The 18,551-nt window shown below is 40.8% G+C and overlaps 1 protein-coding gene across 1 annotated transcript in view; it reads left to right on the forward strand.

Moving 5' to 3' along the window:
- USP31 (ubiquitin specific peptidase 31) overlaps positions 1-18,551 on the forward strand; it is a 102,751-nt gene that overhangs the window by 43,676 nt on the left and 40,524 nt on the right. The window contains exons 2-6 of the mRNA XM_025371316.1: positions 7,707-7,844; positions 9,345-9,430; positions 9,523-9,615; positions 10,247-10,382; positions 13,658-13,802. Coding sequence (XP_025227101.1) covers positions 7,707-7,844; positions 9,345-9,430; positions 9,523-9,615; positions 10,247-10,382; positions 13,658-13,802 — 598 coding nt within the window. The remainder of the gene's footprint in view (positions 1-7,706; positions 7,845-9,344; positions 9,431-9,522; positions 9,616-10,246; positions 10,383-13,657; positions 13,803-18,551) is intronic.

Below are 18,551 nucleotides of genomic sequence, written 5' to 3' on the forward strand. Positions count from 1 at the left end.
TAAAATAGACACAAATATGTAAGACTAATTTTAAGAAGGACCATGTTCTATTTTTTCTTTTCTTTTCTATTTTATTTTTATTTATTTTAAGTAGAGATGGGATCTCGATATGTTGCCCAGGTTGGTCTTGAACTGGGCTCAAGCCATCCTCCTGCCTTGGCCTTCCGAAGAGCTGAGATTACAGGCATAAGCCAACACACCCGGCCCACATTCTATTTTCTATAGAAATGACATACTTAAATGATTTCTCAGATTGTAGCAATGCTTCTGTTTACAGAGGACATTGATAATCAACTTTTTCAAAACTGCAAACATACAGAAAGATTAATTTGACATCAAATAAACTAAGGTTTAATTATGAAAAAAAAATTGTAAAGACAAATCAAAGCAGCATCAGATGTGACCAAAAATGTAAACCAGATCACTTTCCAGGACTCCTAGGGAAGAGCTTGGGTGAAGATTTGGGATGCAGGGGTCTCATCTGCTCATTTGATAAACGAGGATTCGAATCACAGGTTCAGTGAGTTGCCTCTGATAACCAGTGGTTTGTGGCAGAGCCAGAGCTTGAACTTAGGATTCCTGACTCCTGCTATTTTTCTTTTTTCTGTGACACATACTAAAGGATTGGCCATTAGATTCTTCTATGTTTTGTTTTGTCTGGGGAAGAGGTAAGATAAATAGTCCCCTGGGTATCTGCAGTGGGAGTAAGTTACCATTGTGAGGGGTACAAAGGCAGAAAGAGGACCTTTTGTGTTTGTGTATTGAGATTTTCTTTTCCTTAAATTTCCTTTAGGGTGTGCTGTAGTGATTTAGGGTGGAGTTGACCCAGAATGGTTTTTGCCGTAGTTACGAGGGTTGTGGACGTCCTGTTACCTGTTTGGTCATGCCCAACAAACATGTTGTTGAGCAGCCTTGGCAGTCTGCATTAGAACACAGCAACTGGTGGATAAGTGTGGATGAGTTGAAGTGATAGTGGACAGAAGCATAAATAAATTTAATGCAGTCTTGATAATTGAATGTCATCTCCACCCTGAAATCTGAATGGATGCTGTGTATAAATTATCTGCTTTGAAACATAATGAAGAGTTTGATTTCAGTTAATTTGTTTGGAATGTCTATGTTGAAAACTTTTTTTTTTTCCTTTTATTTCTCCATTGGGAGTCCATAAGAGAGAGGATTCGGAACAGAAGCTTGCTGTACTTCTGACAGTTTCTGTGGCCCAACCATATGCCATGAGATTGTCATTACCCCTGTTACACCTAAGAGCTCCTCTTAGCAGTTGTCGTCTACTTTTTTTTTTTTTTTTTTTTTTTTTTTTTGAGACAGAGTCTCGCTCTGCCGCCCAGGCTGGAGTGCAGTGGCGTGATCTTGGCTCACTGCAAGCTCCGCCTCCCGGGTTCATGCCATTCTCCTGCCTCAGCCTCCTGAGTAGCTGGGACTACAGGCGCCGCCACCTCGCCCGGCTAGTTTTTTGTATTTTTTAGTAGAGACGGGGTTGCACCGTGTCAGCCAGGATGGTCTCGATCTCCTGACCTCATGATCCGCCCGTCTCGGCCTCCCAAAGTGCTGGGATTACAGGCTTGAGCCACCGCGCCCGGCCTACTTTTTTTACAAAACAAACTCAGCCAGGTTCCCTGCCTTCCTGTCTTTAGCTTATCTGCATCCAGGACTATCTTTACCCCCTTCTCTTCCATCTCTCCTACCTATCTTCTGTTTAAGGCCAGTACCTCTACAGCCTCTGTTAAATCAATCTCTCCTTTTCCCCTTACCAAAGAATCACCTTTTTTTTTTTTTTTTTTTGAGTAAGAGTCTTGCTCTGTTGCCCAGGCTGGAGTGCAGTAATGCGATCTTGACTCACTGCAGTCTCCACCTCCTAGATTCAAGCAACTCTCCTGCCTCAGTTTCCTGAGTAGCTGGGATTACAGATGCCCACCACCACGGCTGGCTAATTTCTGTATTTTTAGTAGAGATGGGGTTTTGCCGTGTTGGCCAGGCTGATCTTGAACTCCCGACCTCAGGTCATCTGCCCGCCTCAGCCTCCCAAAGTGCTGGGATTACAGGTGTGAGCCACTGCACCCAGCCCGAAGAATCATCTTTATTCAGATATCTCCCTTCTGTTAGCTCCTTCCCTTAGCATGTGGGTCCCTCTGCTCCTGAAGGTCCCCTCCAGATGGTCACAGCATCTTTCCTCCATCCTTTTATAACTGAGCTCGTTGGTAATGAAGAATGGTCTCTGGCAGTCATTCAAATCCTTGCCTTGTTTCTTTTAACCCTCTCTGATAAATATTCTGCTTCATTGAGATTACATGAGCATGCAACCTCTTAATTTGCTATTCCAGAGGATCTGCCTCAGAGCCTGTCTGACTTGCCTTTTCTGCGGTAGTTTTCATTGTGGCTTCTGCCTCCATGGAGGTTTGTCTGTCCTCACTTGTGATGCCACTCACTCTCTCCTGGCTGCCACCTCTTTGCTTCTTCACGGGCAGCTTTTCTGTGACCTTTTCCAGTGTTCAAGATTCCGTCCCAGTTGCTTCCTTTTCTCACCAGATGTTCTCTGGGTTCTGTCTTATATGATAGGCGTGTGCTGCTCTGATTCAGTTTTCCAGCTTAGATCTCTTTCCTGAGCACCAGATTTAACCTCACTTGGGATCATGTTTATACCTCAAATGCAGCTTGTTCAAAACTGTGGTCCCCTAATCTCTTCCTCTGTTCTTGGTTTCATTATCTACCTAAGTCAGAAGTGGGAGACCTTGTGTCATCTGCTTTCCTCTTTCAATCCGTCAGTATAGTGACATCTACATGTTTGTCTTCCATCCCGAGTCAACCAAGGTTTCATTAGTGCTAATGATGTTTTTAATCAATTCTTTTTTGTGTTTTTTTTTTTTGAGGCAGAGTTTCGTTCTTGTTGCCCAGCCTGGAGTGCAATGGCATGATCTCGGCTCACTGCAACCTCCTCCTCCTGGGTTCAAGTAATTCTCCTGCCTCAGCCTCCTGAGTAGCTGGGACTACAGGTGCCCGCCACCGCGCCCGGCTAATTTTTTGTATTTTTAGTAGAGACGGGGTTTCTCCATGTTGGTCAGACTGGTCTTGAACTCCCGACCTCAGGTGATCCACCCGCCTCAACCTCCCAAAGTGCTGGGATTACAGGTGTGAGCTACTGCACCTGGCTATTCATTTTTTTTTTTTTAAATTAGGAAATCTTCTCTTCTGTAGCTCACATTCTTCCATTATACATACTAATGCCTTTGGTTTTGATTCTTCTAAATGAGGGGAACATAAGGCCACAAGCCACCATTTCAAGATGGAATAAGGGTTTTTTTTAAAAAAAATTATTATTATTCTTTTTATTGAGACGGAGTTTTGCTCTTCTCGCCCAAGCTGGAGTGCAATGGCGCATTCTCAGCTCACTGCAGCCTCCGCCTCCCAGCTTCAAGCATTTCTCCTGCTTCAGCCTCCCAAGTAGCTGGGATTACAGGCATGTGCCACCACGCCTGACTAATTCTGTGTTAGTAGAGATGGGCTAACTACTGTTGGTCAGGCTGGTTTTGAACTCGACCTCAGGTGATCCACCTGTCTCAGCCTCCTAAAGTGCTGGGATTACAGGCATAAGCCACCACGCACAGGACGTTTATATATATACAAAATGCTAAAGGGAGACAGATGTGAAGACTGAGAAAAAAGCCCTTGGATTTGATGATTTAGTGGGGAGGTTTTGTAGTGTGGTGAAGACTTCCTATCATGCCTGTTCCTCCTTGTGTACCTGTTTCTGAGATGGCATTCAGTGGTCCTTCCAGGTATTTGAAACTTTGTCTTTATCAGGATCCTTCTCCTGTGCTCATTTTATTCAGTAAGTTGTGTCAGTGACACCTCCATATTCTCTGTAATATCCCTTTGTTATTTTCCTCCCAAATCTGAATCTCAAGATCTATAAATGAACATTTTCTTGTTGATTCACATCAAACTGATCATCAGATTGTGATGCAAATTGCAAATCTCTTCCTTCTTTTCACCTCTGTTATCGTTGTCTTAATTGCAATATAGCAGACACTTTTTAGTTCTCTGGCCTCCTTTATCATTCTTCAACATTTCACACTGTCAATCAACCTTTTCTTCATGAAGCTCTCTTCATTTGACTCTTGGACACCATTCTCCTGATTTTCTCACTACATCTTTGATGGTTTTTTTCTTGGGCTTCTTTGAGCCCCCCACCTAAATATAGGTTACCTCTGCATTCTGTCCTCTGACTCAATCTCCCATAGATGATGTCTGGGCACTCTCAGCCTTAGTTGAGGTTTCTACCACCATCCATCTGTTGAATTCCAAATCTTTGTCCTTAGCACAGACTCCTGCAGTGAACCCACAGATCTGTAGTTTCCAGTTGTTTACCAGATAACTTCCATTCAGAGGTTCCATAGAACTTTAGCTGCAATGGATTCGAAAGTGGGGACCAATTCTGGGAACTCTTTCCCAGACTTCTTCCTTTTTTATTTTCTGTCTTGATGCTACCAGTTGCTCATCATCTAGGTAAGACCCCTGAGTGAGTGACATTAATGCCTCCTTCCTCCCTCTCCACATTCATTAGATCACAAATCCTAATGATTCTACCACTCAAATTCCTAAATCTCTCCTAAATCTGCCTTCCCATTCTGTCCTCACTGCTTTAGCTTAAACTGTCATTATTTCTTGCCTCTTTAGTTTGTTTCCTAACTACTCTCCCATTGTGCAGTTATCTCCCCTGCTTTCTTTTTTATTTATTTATTTATTTATTTGAGATGGAGTCTCGCTCTGTCATCCAGGCTGGAGTGCACTGGTGTGATCTCGGCTCACTGCAAGCTCCGCCTCCCAGGTTCACGCCATTCTCCTGCCTCAGCCTCCCAAGTTGCTGGGACTACAGGCGCCCACCACCACGCCTGGCTAATTTTTTGTATTTTTAGTAGAGACGGGGTTTCACTGTGTTAGCCAGGATGGTCTCGATCTCCTGACCTCGTGATCCAGCCACCTTGGCTTCCCAAGGTGCTGGGATTACAGGCGTGAGCCACTGCACCCGGCCCCCTGCTTTTTCTTTACTCCCATATATAATATGGCTAAAATTTGAGTGCTGATTATATCTCATTTACATGTGAAATGTTTGGCATGCATTCTCAAAATCTAATCATCATACTGAGTCATTATTATCCATTTTGCTTTGGAGGGGAGTAGTCCCAGGCCTCACAAATAGGAAGTGGGGGAATGGGGATCTGATCTCAGGCTGTATGCTCCAGAGCCCATGATCTTAATTTACCAGTTCACTTACAGCTCCCTTTGCCATGTTTGAGTGGTCTTAAATGTCTTTCCTGAACTGGCCTCTGACTTTACTGTTTCATCTCCTCCTACTCTGCCTAATCTGTCTACTGTTTCATCTCCTTCCATTCTGTCTAAGAATGGAATTTCAGGCCTATTGACCTTTTTGGTCTTCCTTGAAGGTGTCATACTGTACCTTTGTGTGTTTGTGCATGTTGCTTCCTCAGCCTTGAATCCCTGCCTCTTTATCTTCAAGGTCCAGCTCAAATGACATCTCCTGAAAGGGTTTCTTGTCTATTAGTTAACACCACTATCCTCCTACTTCTTAATTAGCCTCTATTCTTTTCCCATGATATGCCTATATACAACTGCCATATTTATATTTATAGAAAGTTTGTAAATATATATATTCGCCTTTAAATAAACTTTTAATTTTAGGATAGTTTTAGATTTACAGAAAAGTGGCAAAGGTAGCATAGAGTTTCCACGAAGCCCATACTCAGTTTCCCTTTTGTTAATATCCTATGTCACCGTAGTGCATTTGTTATAACTAAGAAGCTAACATTGGTACGTTACTATTGACTAAATTTGACACTTTATTCAGATTTCCCCAGTTATTCTCTTGTGCCTTTTTTCTGTTCCAGGCTCCCATGGAATAACACATTACATTTAGTCGTCACGTCGTCTTAGTCTCTTCTGGTCTGTGATTATTTCTCAGACTTTCCTTATCCTTGATGACCTTGATAGTTTTGGGAAGCACCAGTCACATTTTTTTTTTTTTTTTTTTGCAGAATGTTCCTCAGTTTGGGTTGTCTGATGTTTTCCTTATGATTAGACTGAGGCCATGGGTTTTTGGGAGGAAGACCAGAGGTAAAATGTTCTTTTTGTCACATATCAAGTGCACATGCTAGCAACATGACTTACTACTGATGATGTCAACCTTGCCCAGCTCTCTAAAGCAGTGTTAGTTATTGTGTTAGTAACTGTAAGTTACTTTCTACTCCTCTTTCCAATCTCCTGTCTTTGGAAGTAAGTCATTATCACAACCCACACTCAAGGTGTAGGGGTGGTAAGCTCTACCTCCTGGAGGGGGGATTATTGATATAACTTATTTGGAATTCCTCTGTAAGGAAGATTTACCTCTTCTCCCTCATTTATTCATTCAGTCATTATGTCAATTTATACTTTTTTATACATTGGGTTATAACCTAATATTATTTATTCTTTTGATCAGATTGTTCTAGCTTTGGCTGTTGGGAGTTCTTTTAGGTTGGTTCCTGTGTCTTTTTGATATGTCTCCTGTCCCAACCCTAGAATCGGCATTTCTCCAAGGAGCCCTAGTTTTATACTGGAAAATGGTATTAGAAACCAAGATATGGGCACTGGATGTGCACATTGTTACTGGGGTGTCACTACTTCTTTGCCTTTCAGTGTACATATATGGATATGAACCCAAGTTTATATAAATATCTGTATTTATTTATCTGTTCACTTTATATTAAGCTAAATAGGAGTTTATACTGACTTCAGCTGATTCATTGCCTTCCCTCCTTGCTTATCTGTAACTTCCCTCTCTATGAGAAACTTGGTATCCATTACCACTATCCCATCATGCTACACTGTAAGATGGACTTTCCCCCTGTCCCCTTCACTAGGCTGTTTGTATCTTAGACACTTATTAAATCTTTGTTGATGAGTGATGAATCTTGAAGCTGTTATGTATCTTACATAATAAAAGTCCAGCATTTTAGCAAAAGCAATGTAAATCAGTCTCGTAAAGTTTGAAACAAAACTTTTACCTGCTTTGTATGTAACATGCTCATTGTAGAAAATATGAAAAGTGAGAAGGAAAAAAAGCACCTGTAATTCTATCACCCAGAGATAATACTTAATATGTAGGTATGTGTTATTTTAGAACTTTTTCTTTGTATGTACATGTCTACACCCCCCAAACAATTTTTACAAGAATACATTCACATTTCACATGAGTTATTTATAACTTTTTTCACTTAATATAGTATTTCTTAAGGATGTCATGTAGTTGTATCCTAATTTAACTGTCTTTACTGTTTCATCTCCTCCTATTCTTAACCAATTCTCTTTTTTAAGATGTCCAAGTTATTACCAATTACTTGCTTTCATAAACCCTGATTAATATTTTCTTAGAAGTCTTGACAGGCTGTTCTGATAATTTCCTTAGATACACTCCTAAAAGTAGAATTGCTGGATTAAGTGTATTTTAAGGGTTCTGGTACATGTTTCTAGGGGTGAGGTTTTTACACCAGCATCTGTTTTTACTTTGCACTCCTTCTGGGAAGTACTCTCTAACATGCTTGAGGTCTTGCATCCCTTTTGGGATTATGACTAAATAGTTTTTCTTTAAAGCCAGGAACTCACAACTGTTCATGCTGATTTATTTACCTGCATAGACTATTGTGTCAAAGAATGCACTGCAGTACCGGGGAAATTCCCAGCATGATGCTCAGGAGTTTCTACTGTGGCTTTTGGACCGAGTTCACGAAGACCTCAACCATTCAGTGAAGCAGAGTGGCCAGCCGCCTCTGAAGGTAAGGACGCATGCTCCCCTAGGGCAGTCAGCTAGTCATGAGAGCGTGTAGATTCTTCTACTGAGGAATTGTTGCATTGCATTAATACAATGAAATTGACTAAGCTCTGAGTGAGTAGAAGATTCAATGGACATTAAAGGACATTTCATTTTGTTTGCTACTGTGCTGGCAGTGTGAGATACAAGAACTGTTGTCCCCAAGGAATTTATAGTCTAATGAGAGGGGAAACATTTGCATGTATGATGAACTTCAGATTAAAAAAAGTGATTCCATTTCACTAAACTGTTTTTAAAGCAGAATGTGTTTCCTTTCTATTCTAGTAAGACACATACTCTGTAGTTCACTCGAATGAATACACAATCACAAAGGAAACATGGATTTTCTCTGCTGTTAGGATTGGATTTGAATATAGAAGCCCCAGAATGTTCTCATTGAGAAACATAATGATTAATTTTTAATTGTATACATGTAGTCTTACAAATATGGATAAAATGACTTATATAATGGAAAAAATTAAGACTAAAGAGTTGCTTCCCTTGGGCAGTTTTTAAAGTTTTTGATGAGTCTGCTCTGTACTTCAAATTTTAAATTTCTAGGTTTGGTAAGTTGTTAAATTATTCTAATTCAAGATCCTTTTGTGCCTGAACACTCTCTTCTGTCATATGACTATATGCATGTGGCTGATTCTCCCACCAAATTGAGACATCCTCAAGGTCAGGCACTGGGTCTTATTATCTTTGTATCCTAACGTTCTGTACAGTTCTCTCTGCGTATGGTGCTTAGTAACTAATTGTTAGGTGGAGGGACATGAAAAGTTAAATACAACATGAAGTAGAGTGTGATTAGGCACTAACATACACAGCACAGCTAATAGGTACTTTTTTTTTGAGATGGACTTTCACTCTTGTTGCCCAGGCTGGAGTGCAATGGCGCAATCTCGGCTCACCACAACCTCTGCCTCCTGGGTTCAAGTGATTCTCCTGCCTCAGCCTCCTGAGTAACTGGGATTACAGGCATGCGCCACCACAGCCAGCTAATTTTGTATTTTTAGTAGAGACGAGGTTTCTCCATGTTGATCAGGCTGATCTCGAACTCCCGAGCTCAAGTGATCCACCCGCCTCGGCCTCTCAAAGTGCTGGGATTACAGGCATGACCCACCGTGCCCGGCTACCATTAGTACTTTTAAAGTGGTTGAGGATTACTTCTTAGAGGAGTTTGGAGAATTGGAGGGAAACTGGAGCATCCTGGGGAAGGGGAGCTGCCTGGCTGAGTGCCATGCAGAGACGATCGCTGGCAAAGTCTGTGTGAGGGGATGAGTCCACGTGACCCACATCCTGCCTGCTGTGTTCTGGCTCCTTTAGCAGGTGCCCGTCACTGAAGTATCTGCACTTGATGCATAGCTTGTAAAGGAAGTCAAGGACATTTGTGATTCTCTGACTTCATCTTCAGCCAAGAATTGGTCTTCCTAGTCTGTGAAATTGTACTTTCTTTTTTTTTTAGCCACCGTCAGAGACTGATATGATGCCTGAGGGACCTTTTCCTGTCTGTAGCACTTTTGTACAAGAACTCTTTCAAGCCCAATACCGGTATGAGCAAATCAGATGTTCCCACTTATTTTGTTTACCTGACATAGTTCTGGGTGATTTTAATGTTGAGTGTCTTACTTTTTGTTTTAAAGATCTTCTTTGACGTGTCCTCATTGTCAGAAACAGAGCAACACTTTTGATCCTTTCCTTTGCATTTCTTTGCCAATTCCTCTACCCCACACAAGGTAAGAATGGATTTAGTAAAATGAAGACTGTATTTTCTTACTGTATTCCTTTTCCTCTGTAGGCTCCTATTAGATCTTCTTACTTATTTAGACAGGTAATGGGATTAATAATGGGATTGAATACAGTCATTGCTACAACCTTACAAGAATAAATGCCCTCCTGAGTTTGCAGGGTAAGCAGGCACATGAGGCAAGCAGGGGCTGTTTAGTCTGACCCGGTTTGTCATCCTCACATAGTATTGGGGGAGGGGGAGGGCTGTTGAGTGGCTTCAGGATTCTCTAGAGACCTTACTTTACATTTCTTGTTTCTTAGTTGCTTTATTTTGAACAATTTCTCAACATTTCCAGGAGTTACGCTGTTCTAAAGAAAATACAAAGCACAGAATCAAGTGTAGATATATTTTTGTTTGCTTCATAAAATGTTCATTTTGTGACGATTGCCTTTTCCAAAGATCTTGATGATTGTTTGATAGTTCTGCTTAGAGCCAAGTGAAATTTTTCCATTTGGCTTCAGAGTAACACTGTGGGTTAGCTTTAGATTTTTGTTGATTTCAGCTCAGGTTTATTTTGCATTTCTATGTTTTAGTTGAAATAAGTGACTAATGAGAAGATCTGACTTTGATCTGTACAGGCCTCTCTATGTCACTGTAGTGTATCAAGGGAAATGTTCTCACTGCATGAGGATTGGTGTGGCCGTGCCTCTGTCTGGGACTGTTGCCAGACTTCGGGAAGCAGTGTCTATGGAAACAAAGATCCCCACTGATCAGGTAATAAGTCTGCTAAGGCAAGTTACACATGAACCACAAAAGTATTGCTTTCTGTTCTCTTAGAATTTTTTATAGTTCTTTGCCGAGTATGATTAGAGATTTAAAACCAGTTGCATTTAGAGTTGAGGGGAAAAAAATCAAGACCCCAAAGAGTAAAATATATAGAGAAACTTTTCATGTTTCATGTAATTGTATATATAATTTTAAAAGGAGGCTGGGCACAGTGGCTCACGCCTGTAATCCCACCACTTTGAGAGGCCGAGGCAGGTGGATCACGAGGTCAGGAGATCAAGACCATCCTGGCTAACACGGCGAAACCCTGTCTCTACTAAAAATACAAAAAATTAGCTGGGTGTGGTGGCGGGTGCCTATAGTCCCAGCTATTCAGGAGGCTGAGGCAGGAGAATAGTGTGAACCCGGAGGTGGAGCTTGCTGTGAGCTGAGATCGCGCCACTGCACTCCAGCCTGGGCAACAGAGCGAGACTCCTCTCAAAAAAGAAAAGGAGAAGCTGTGTACCAGGACCTTCTTGTAGCTTTGTTCATAAGGTATAATTACTTAACCCTTCTTAAATCATTCCCATGGATGTGTATGTGGGCAGTGGAGCATCCTTGCAGCGTTTGATAGTCAAAGAGGCTTTGAAAACTTGAGCAGTGACGCTAGAAAACCCCTTGTGGTGATAAGAGTGGATATCTTGCTAGTACAGTGTTCTATACGTAATAGATGCTCAATACGTTTTGTTTTCTCATTATGGCTGGATCAGAGTCTCTTACCTTGTTTAGAGAAGAGAAAGGAAAGTTGTGCCCATGCCACTTCCCTTTTGGGATGCATGTTTGATAAGCAGTTATGTTGAAATTGACCAAAAATACTTTTGACCTGTTTGGACTTGACATGTTTCTGCATATAGCTTTTACTCAATTTGCTATTATTATTTTATTTGGAAAAACATTCCTTATTTAAGATTTATTAAGGAAAGATGACTCAGTAGCTAAATTGCTTTCCCTAGATAGTAGCTTCTGGAAACTACTATGTAATCCCTGGAATAATAAAGGTGTTTTGTACTTTGGCCTTATGTGGCCTTATTTGGGAAGTTACCACAGTAAAACAAATACAACCAGCAGTGTTACCCTAATATGGCAAATATCTCATATTTTTGTAGGCCAAGTACTGGCATGTTGATAAAATGTTCATATTCTTTCCTACTCTGAAAAGCCCATTGGCTCTTTCTTCCTCTCAGGATGAGGGAAAGGCAGAAAGAGAGGGAGCGAGGCTTTGGTGGTATCCAGGGCAAATCTGGTTGCATCTTTACAGCTTCCAGCACTGTCTGGCTCCTTTTGCATGTGGTTTAAATTGGTGAAATAATTACAAGTTTACTGTTGACCTCAGTTTGCTGAAGAGAGTGAATTTTACTTGCATGTTCACTGGCAGAAAAACAACATGGTCATTAAATTCATTAAAAGGAAAATGTGCCAGGAACATTTTTGCTGGACTATTTGTGGAATATGCCACCAACCTCTTTTACCTGGTAGATCTGCAGAATGTTAGTGCTGGTAGAGGGGACCTCAGGGGTCCAGTCCAACTCTCTTATTTGAAAGAGGCTCAGAGAAGACGTGTGACTTGTTCAGGTTTGCAGGGCTGGTTGGTGATAGGCTGGACTGGAACCTGCATGCCCAGTCCAGTGCTTTTTCAGTAGACAGCGTGGCTGAGCATGTAATAAAGTCTTTAAATGTCTCCAGTGTTCTCCTCTCCATCTTTTGTTTCTTTTGTTCGTTTGTTTGTTTGTATGTATGTATATTGTACGTATGTATGTATTGATTGATTGAGACAGGGTCTCACTCTGTTGCCCAGGCTGGAGTGCATTGGTGCAATCATGGCTCACTGTAGCCTCAACCTTGTAGACTCAAGCGATCCTCCCACCTCAGCCTCCCAAATAGTGGGGACTACAGGCGCATGCCACCACGCCCAGCTGAGTTTTGTATTTTTCATAGAGACGAGGTTTTGGCATGTTGCCCAGGCTGGTCTTGAAGTCCTGGCCTCAAGCAGTCCTTCTGTCTTGGCCTCCCAAAGTGCTGGGATTACAGGCTTGAGCTACCATGCCTGTCCTGTTTTTCTGTTTTATTGTAAAATATTCAACCATTTCAGAAATATAACAGAAAGAGAAAGTATCTCATACTAGGTATCTTAATGCTAAGGGTTACTAACTTTAATACTATGTTATATAGTATTCATTTAGATTTTTTCCATGCATATATACATTAATGATTTTATATAAGAATCATTTACACTTATTGTTTTTACCTTGCTTTGTATTTACTTAGATCTTTGCATGTTAGTGCAAATATATATAGTTCATTCTTTTTAGTAGCTTTATAATTCCAGTAAGGCTATACTATATTTAACTAGTTAGTATTTTTGACATTTGAGTTGATTTTTTTTTCAATACAAATATCCATGGTTTAGGCTTGAAAAATAGAAAATAAAATGATATAGGAGAAAGCCTCAGAGTCAGATGTGGACTCCGTCCTCGACATGAGGCTGAATCGTTGTAGAACTTGAGGCAAGTCTCTTGGCTTCTCTCCTTTCAGTGAAAATGGGGGTTAGACGTTATGATCTCCTGGTTCTCTTCTATACCAAAACTTAGAGGAACCCTGGAGTTAGAGTCATAGAGTTCTGACATCAGAGTACAGGTGTCCCTCAGTGTCCATGGGATTGGTTGTAGGAACCCTTGCATTAGGATACCAAAATCCACGGTGCTTTAATCCCTTTTATAACATGGCACAGTATTTGCATAGAGCCTAAGCATATCATCCTGTATACTTTATTTTTACTTTTTATTTTATGGATACATAATAGTTGTACCTCCAATATACTTTAAATCATCTCCAGATAACTTATAATATTTAATGCAATGTAAATGTTATCTAAATAGTTGTTATGCTATATTGTTTAGGGAATAATGACAAGTAAAAGACTGTTCAGTATACATTCAATCATCCTTTTTTTTCTTCTGAATATTTTTGATCTGCAATTAGTTGAATCCACATATGTAGCACCTACAGATATGGAGGGGTGACTGTATATTGTTAATATAGTTACAGAGGATATTGTGCTTCCAAGATTCTCTCATTAAAGGCAAATAAAGTGGGCTCTGCGAGATGTTTCAGAGCTCTCTCAGACCGCTGCCAGTCCTGATGGTCTGGAGAAGTTCCTAGAATTGGGAGATCAATTAGTATTGAATTTCCAGTTACCCAACTGTTTACATTTTTCCTATTTTTAGATTGTGTTAACAGAAATGTACTATGATGGGTTCCATCGTTCCTTTTGTGATACAGACGACCTGGAAACAGTCCATGAAAGCGACTGCATTTTTGCCTTTGAGACTCCCGAAATATTTAGGCCTGAAGGAATTCTCAGTCAAAGAGGTAAGTGAGCTCCTGTTTTCATAATGCCACCTGGGTTTGCAGGTTTAACTATAGTCTACCTTTTTAGATGTCTATTATATAATGATACACATTTTAAAAAAATTGTGGTAAAATGCACATATGTATTTTTTTGATGGTATAATGGTAAAACTCTTATAGTAATATTTTCCTAGAAGAAGGCAACTCTTACTGTTTTAGGCAAAGATATGTCCATAGTTTAGTTGGGAAAACCTTATATTGAGATTCAGGACTGACTGTGACCTCCTTTAAGTAGCCTTTTTGGCATCTTATGGCATTCAGGAAGATATACTATGCCATAGTTGTATGTTTTTTGTTTTTCATTTTTCAGACAGAGTCTTGCTCTGTCGCTCAGGCGTGCAGTGGTGCGATCTCAGCTCACTGCAGCCTTAGCCTCCCGGGTAGCTGGGATCACAGGCACATGCCACAAAGCCTGGCTAATTTTTATATTTTTAGTAGAGATGGGGTTTCACCATGTTGGCCAGGCTGGTCTTGAACTCCTGACCTCAAGTGATCCGCCTGCCTCAGCCTCCCAAAGTGCTGGGATTACAGGCATGAGCCACCACATCCGGCCCACTATTCTGCTTTCTGTTTCTACAGATTTCCTGAGTCTAGACTTCTATATAAATGGAATCATAAAATAATATGATATTTTGTGACTGGCTTTACTTAGTGTGATGTTTTCAAGATTCATTCATGTTGTAGCATATATCACACTTAATTCCTTTTTATGGCCAAATAATATTTTATTGTTTGAATAGATCACATTTTGTTTATTCATTGTTCATGAACATTTGGGTTGTTTCCACCTTCTGGCTAGTATGAATAATGCTCCTGTGAACCATTCCACACAAGTTTTTGTGTGGACTTATGTTTTCATTTCTCTTCATACCTGGGAATAGAACTGCTGTGTCGTGTGGTAACTCTATGTTTAATCATTTGGGGGAACTTACAGACTGTTTTCCAAAGTGCTGCACCGTGTTACATTTTTATCAGCAGTGTTTGAGGGTCCAGTTTCTCTACATCCTCGCCAATACTTGATTATTATCTGACTCTTTAGTTTTAACCATCGTAGTGGATATGAAGTGGTATCTCATTACGGTTTTGATTTGTGTTTGTGACTGACATGATGTTGAGCATCTTTTCTTGTGCTTGTTGGCCGTTTGTATATCATATTTGGGAAAATGTCTATTCAAATATTTTGCCCATTTTAAAATTGCATTGTTTGCTTTTTGTTGTTGAGTTTTAGGAATTTTCACATGTGCTGAATACTAGACCCTTATCAGATATATGATTTGCAAATATTTTCTCCCATTCTGTGAGTGATCTTTTAACTACCTGATGTCCTTTGAAACACAAAGGTTCTTAGTTTTGTTGAAGTCCAGTTTATCTTTTTTTATTGTTGTTGCTTGTGCTTTTGTTGTCATATCTAACACTTTATCAAATCCAAAGTCATAAAGATTTACCCCATAATTTCTTTTAAGAGTTTTTTAGTTTTAGCTCTTATATTATAGTTTTTTGAACTATTTTGAGTTAATTTTTTGTGTTGTGTAAGGTAAGGGCCCAACATTATTCTTTCATGGTGGCTGTCAAGTTGTTCCGGTTAACAGACTTTTCGAGCAGATGGGTAAACTTCCATGAATAGAGTAATTGAAATGGTAGAAGCCTCATTGGATTTTTCTGTAAGGGTCCAAACCAGAACCGTGGTCACCTTAGTAGTTGTGTTAGCGTAAGGGAGACTAGCACCTGGGCTTTGTGTCAGACCTGGGGAGACTGCTGCTTCCTAGCTTACCCAGTTTTTTAAAATTTTAGTTTCTTTACATGAAGTGCAGAGGAATAATCACTATAGTGTTGATGTCAAGACTGTATGAGATCAGGCACGTCAGACATTCCACAGGGACTGACTATACTAAGTCTTCAATAAATGAAAGCTACTTTCATATTTCTGGTTATTGCTTCCAGTGTTCGTTACTGGTAAGCCAACGTTGAGGTGACCGTCTTTGCTCCAGCAATAAATGAATCAGTCAATTACAAATATTTTTGTGCACCTGTAGATAACTTCTGCTGTAATTAGCATGAGTGGTAAATATAAAATAAGTGTATTTTAGGTTTTTGGTACTATCCAAACAGAGATTTATTGAAATTATTTAGTGAAGATAATGTGGGAGGTACTGATGACCACAAAGAAGACTAAGACCAAACTCTGGCCTTCAAAAATTTCACCATTTAGTGACCTCTTAGTAATAGTTTAGCCTTGGTCAGTTTATGTAGGAGTATTATCCATGTTCCAAGTAAAGTATAAATGGAACTATTGGAAAATGTTAGAGGGAGCCACTAGACTGCTTGGGCTGGATCAGGGTGGTGCCACAGGGGAGGGGACAGATTTGAATGTAAAGGATGGGTGGGCTATCCAAGGCAAAGAAGTGTGGAAGAAAGGGCTTGCAGTTTCAGTAGGAGGGAGGGGCAGAGGCCAGAGTGAGATGGGCTAAGGAATAAGCAGAAGGCCAGACAGGGAGTCAGGGTGTGTTTTCCTCTTTTGACCTTAGTGTAAAATGCAGGTCGTAGATTGTGCTCAACCTTTAAAAGGTGAAGGGGCATTTTTTTCTGAGACAGGAAGAAGGGGGACTGTGGGTGAAGATGGAGACATTCAAGGTGGAGCAGAGGGAAGGCAAAGTGATTTGGATCAGGAAGACTTCATCCCAGCAAAGGAGGAGGCAAGGTCGACAGAGTGGGTGATGAGTTTGGGCACTTGAACAGAACGGAGGCGTGTGGATCAGGGAGGAGTGCAGCTGCTGCGCTGAGCCTGGGCTTGACCTTGAACACAACACCACCTGTGTTCAAGGACCCACCTGACCCTCCCTCCTTGGTGTTTTTTTTTTTTTTTTTTTTTTTGAGACAGAGTCTCACGCTGTCGCCCAGGCTGGAGTGCAGTGGCCGGATCTCAGCTCACTGCAAGCTCCGCCTCCCGGGTTCACGCCATTCTCCGGCCTCAGCCTCCCGAGTAGCTGGGACTACAGGCGCTGCCACCTCGCCCGGCTATTTTTTTGTATTTCTTAGTAGAGACGGGGTTTCACCGTGTTAGCCAGGATGGTCTCGATCTCCTGACCTCGTGATCCGCCCATCTCGGCCTCCCAAAGTGCTGGGATTACAGGCTTGAGCCACCGCGCCCGGCCACTCCTCCTTGGTGTTTTTGCTGGGGCCTTTCTTCTGGCCACCCTTAAAGTTTGGAGTTCGCAAGGGTCCTGCTGTCATCCTTTGTCTTGGTCTTGACCCTCTCTTTGGCCTGTCTGTTGAGCACTCACGGTTTGAACTGCCATTCTTGTATACCATCTATCTTTACTTATTACTTTCATATCCAGATGTGATGCGAAATCTCACTTCACGTCCAGATGCTTACTACTTTCACCTCGATTGTCCACAGATTCCTCAAATTTTAAAACATAGTGTTCTGTTTTTTCTTTTCAGACTGGCTCCTTTCGCACATCCCTTATTGTAGTGAATGACACCGTGATCCATCTAGTCTCCCAAGACAGATGCTTGAGAATCAAACTTCTCTTTCAACCTCACCCTGTTCACACCTGAACCCTTATTGTTCATTTTGCCTCCTAAATATTTTATACTCATTTCTTCTGCTCCACTTGCCCTGTTGTTCTTATTTTAGACCATCATTCTTTCTTAGAGCAGAGTCTCCTGTCTGCCCTTATTTCGGTCCCTCTGCCAGTCCATCATGTGTCTGCTATCAAACCCTCATGATTAAGGGCACAGGTACAGTCTGGGGAGGAGTCATGCCTGTTCCATAGGTGTTAGGAGGATTTAAAGCAATAATGCATGTGTTTTCACACCTGTGGGGCTTTTGGGGTACATACTGGTTACTCTTTCTGAAATGTACTCCTCATCCCTTTTGGCCTGAGGAACTCCTTTCAATCTTATCTGGAGCCCCGGAATCTTCTGTGACCTCTACTAACAGACTTGGCTTCATCAGCTGACACAGACCTTCTGTGCATACAAATATTATGACATCACATAGTTCCTAATATTTATTTGTATGTGTGTGTCCCCTACTAGACTGAGAAGGCTATGGGTTATCTTTCATCTGCCTTTCATTAGCCTCCTTAATACCTGTCATATGGTAGGGACTTAATGAATGTTGATTGGATAAGTGAATGATGGTTTGGGCCAAAGAGATCAGTGAATGACAGAATTCAAGCACAGTTCTTCCTATTAAAGAAGCAAAGAAGAAAAACAGTGCTTCTTGAAAAAACTGCATGCCTATTGTTAACTTTTCATTTTGAAATAATTTCAGACTTAGAGAAAAGTTGCAAAAATAGTACCAAGAATTTCCATATATCCTTCACCCAGATGCCCCAATGTGTTAACGTTTTACTGTTTTATCACATTTGTTCTCTCTCTGTAATATGTGTGTGTTTATAATCTTTTTCTGAACCATTTGAGAGTGAATTGCAGATATATTAACTCTTTGTGCCTAAATACCTTATGTATTTCCTAAAAACAAGGATATTATCTTACATAATCTAAGTACAGTTATGAAAATCAGGAAATCAAGACTGGTACAATACTACAATTTTTTTAGCCTGATAATTTTTTACTAGTTGTCAAGTTGTTACTGCATGATCCACTTCCAGATGGAGTGAGCATCAGAAACATACCAGGCATATTGATTATATTATCTTGGACTTCTCTCCCGAACTCCAGATTTGAAATACTATCATT

This window comes from Theropithecus gelada, chromosome 20 (assembly GCF_003255815.1).
Source record: "Theropithecus gelada isolate Dixy chromosome 20, Tgel_1.0, whole genome shotgun sequence".
Taxonomy (NCBI): domain Eukaryota; kingdom Metazoa; phylum Chordata; class Mammalia; order Primates; family Cercopithecidae; genus Theropithecus; species Theropithecus gelada.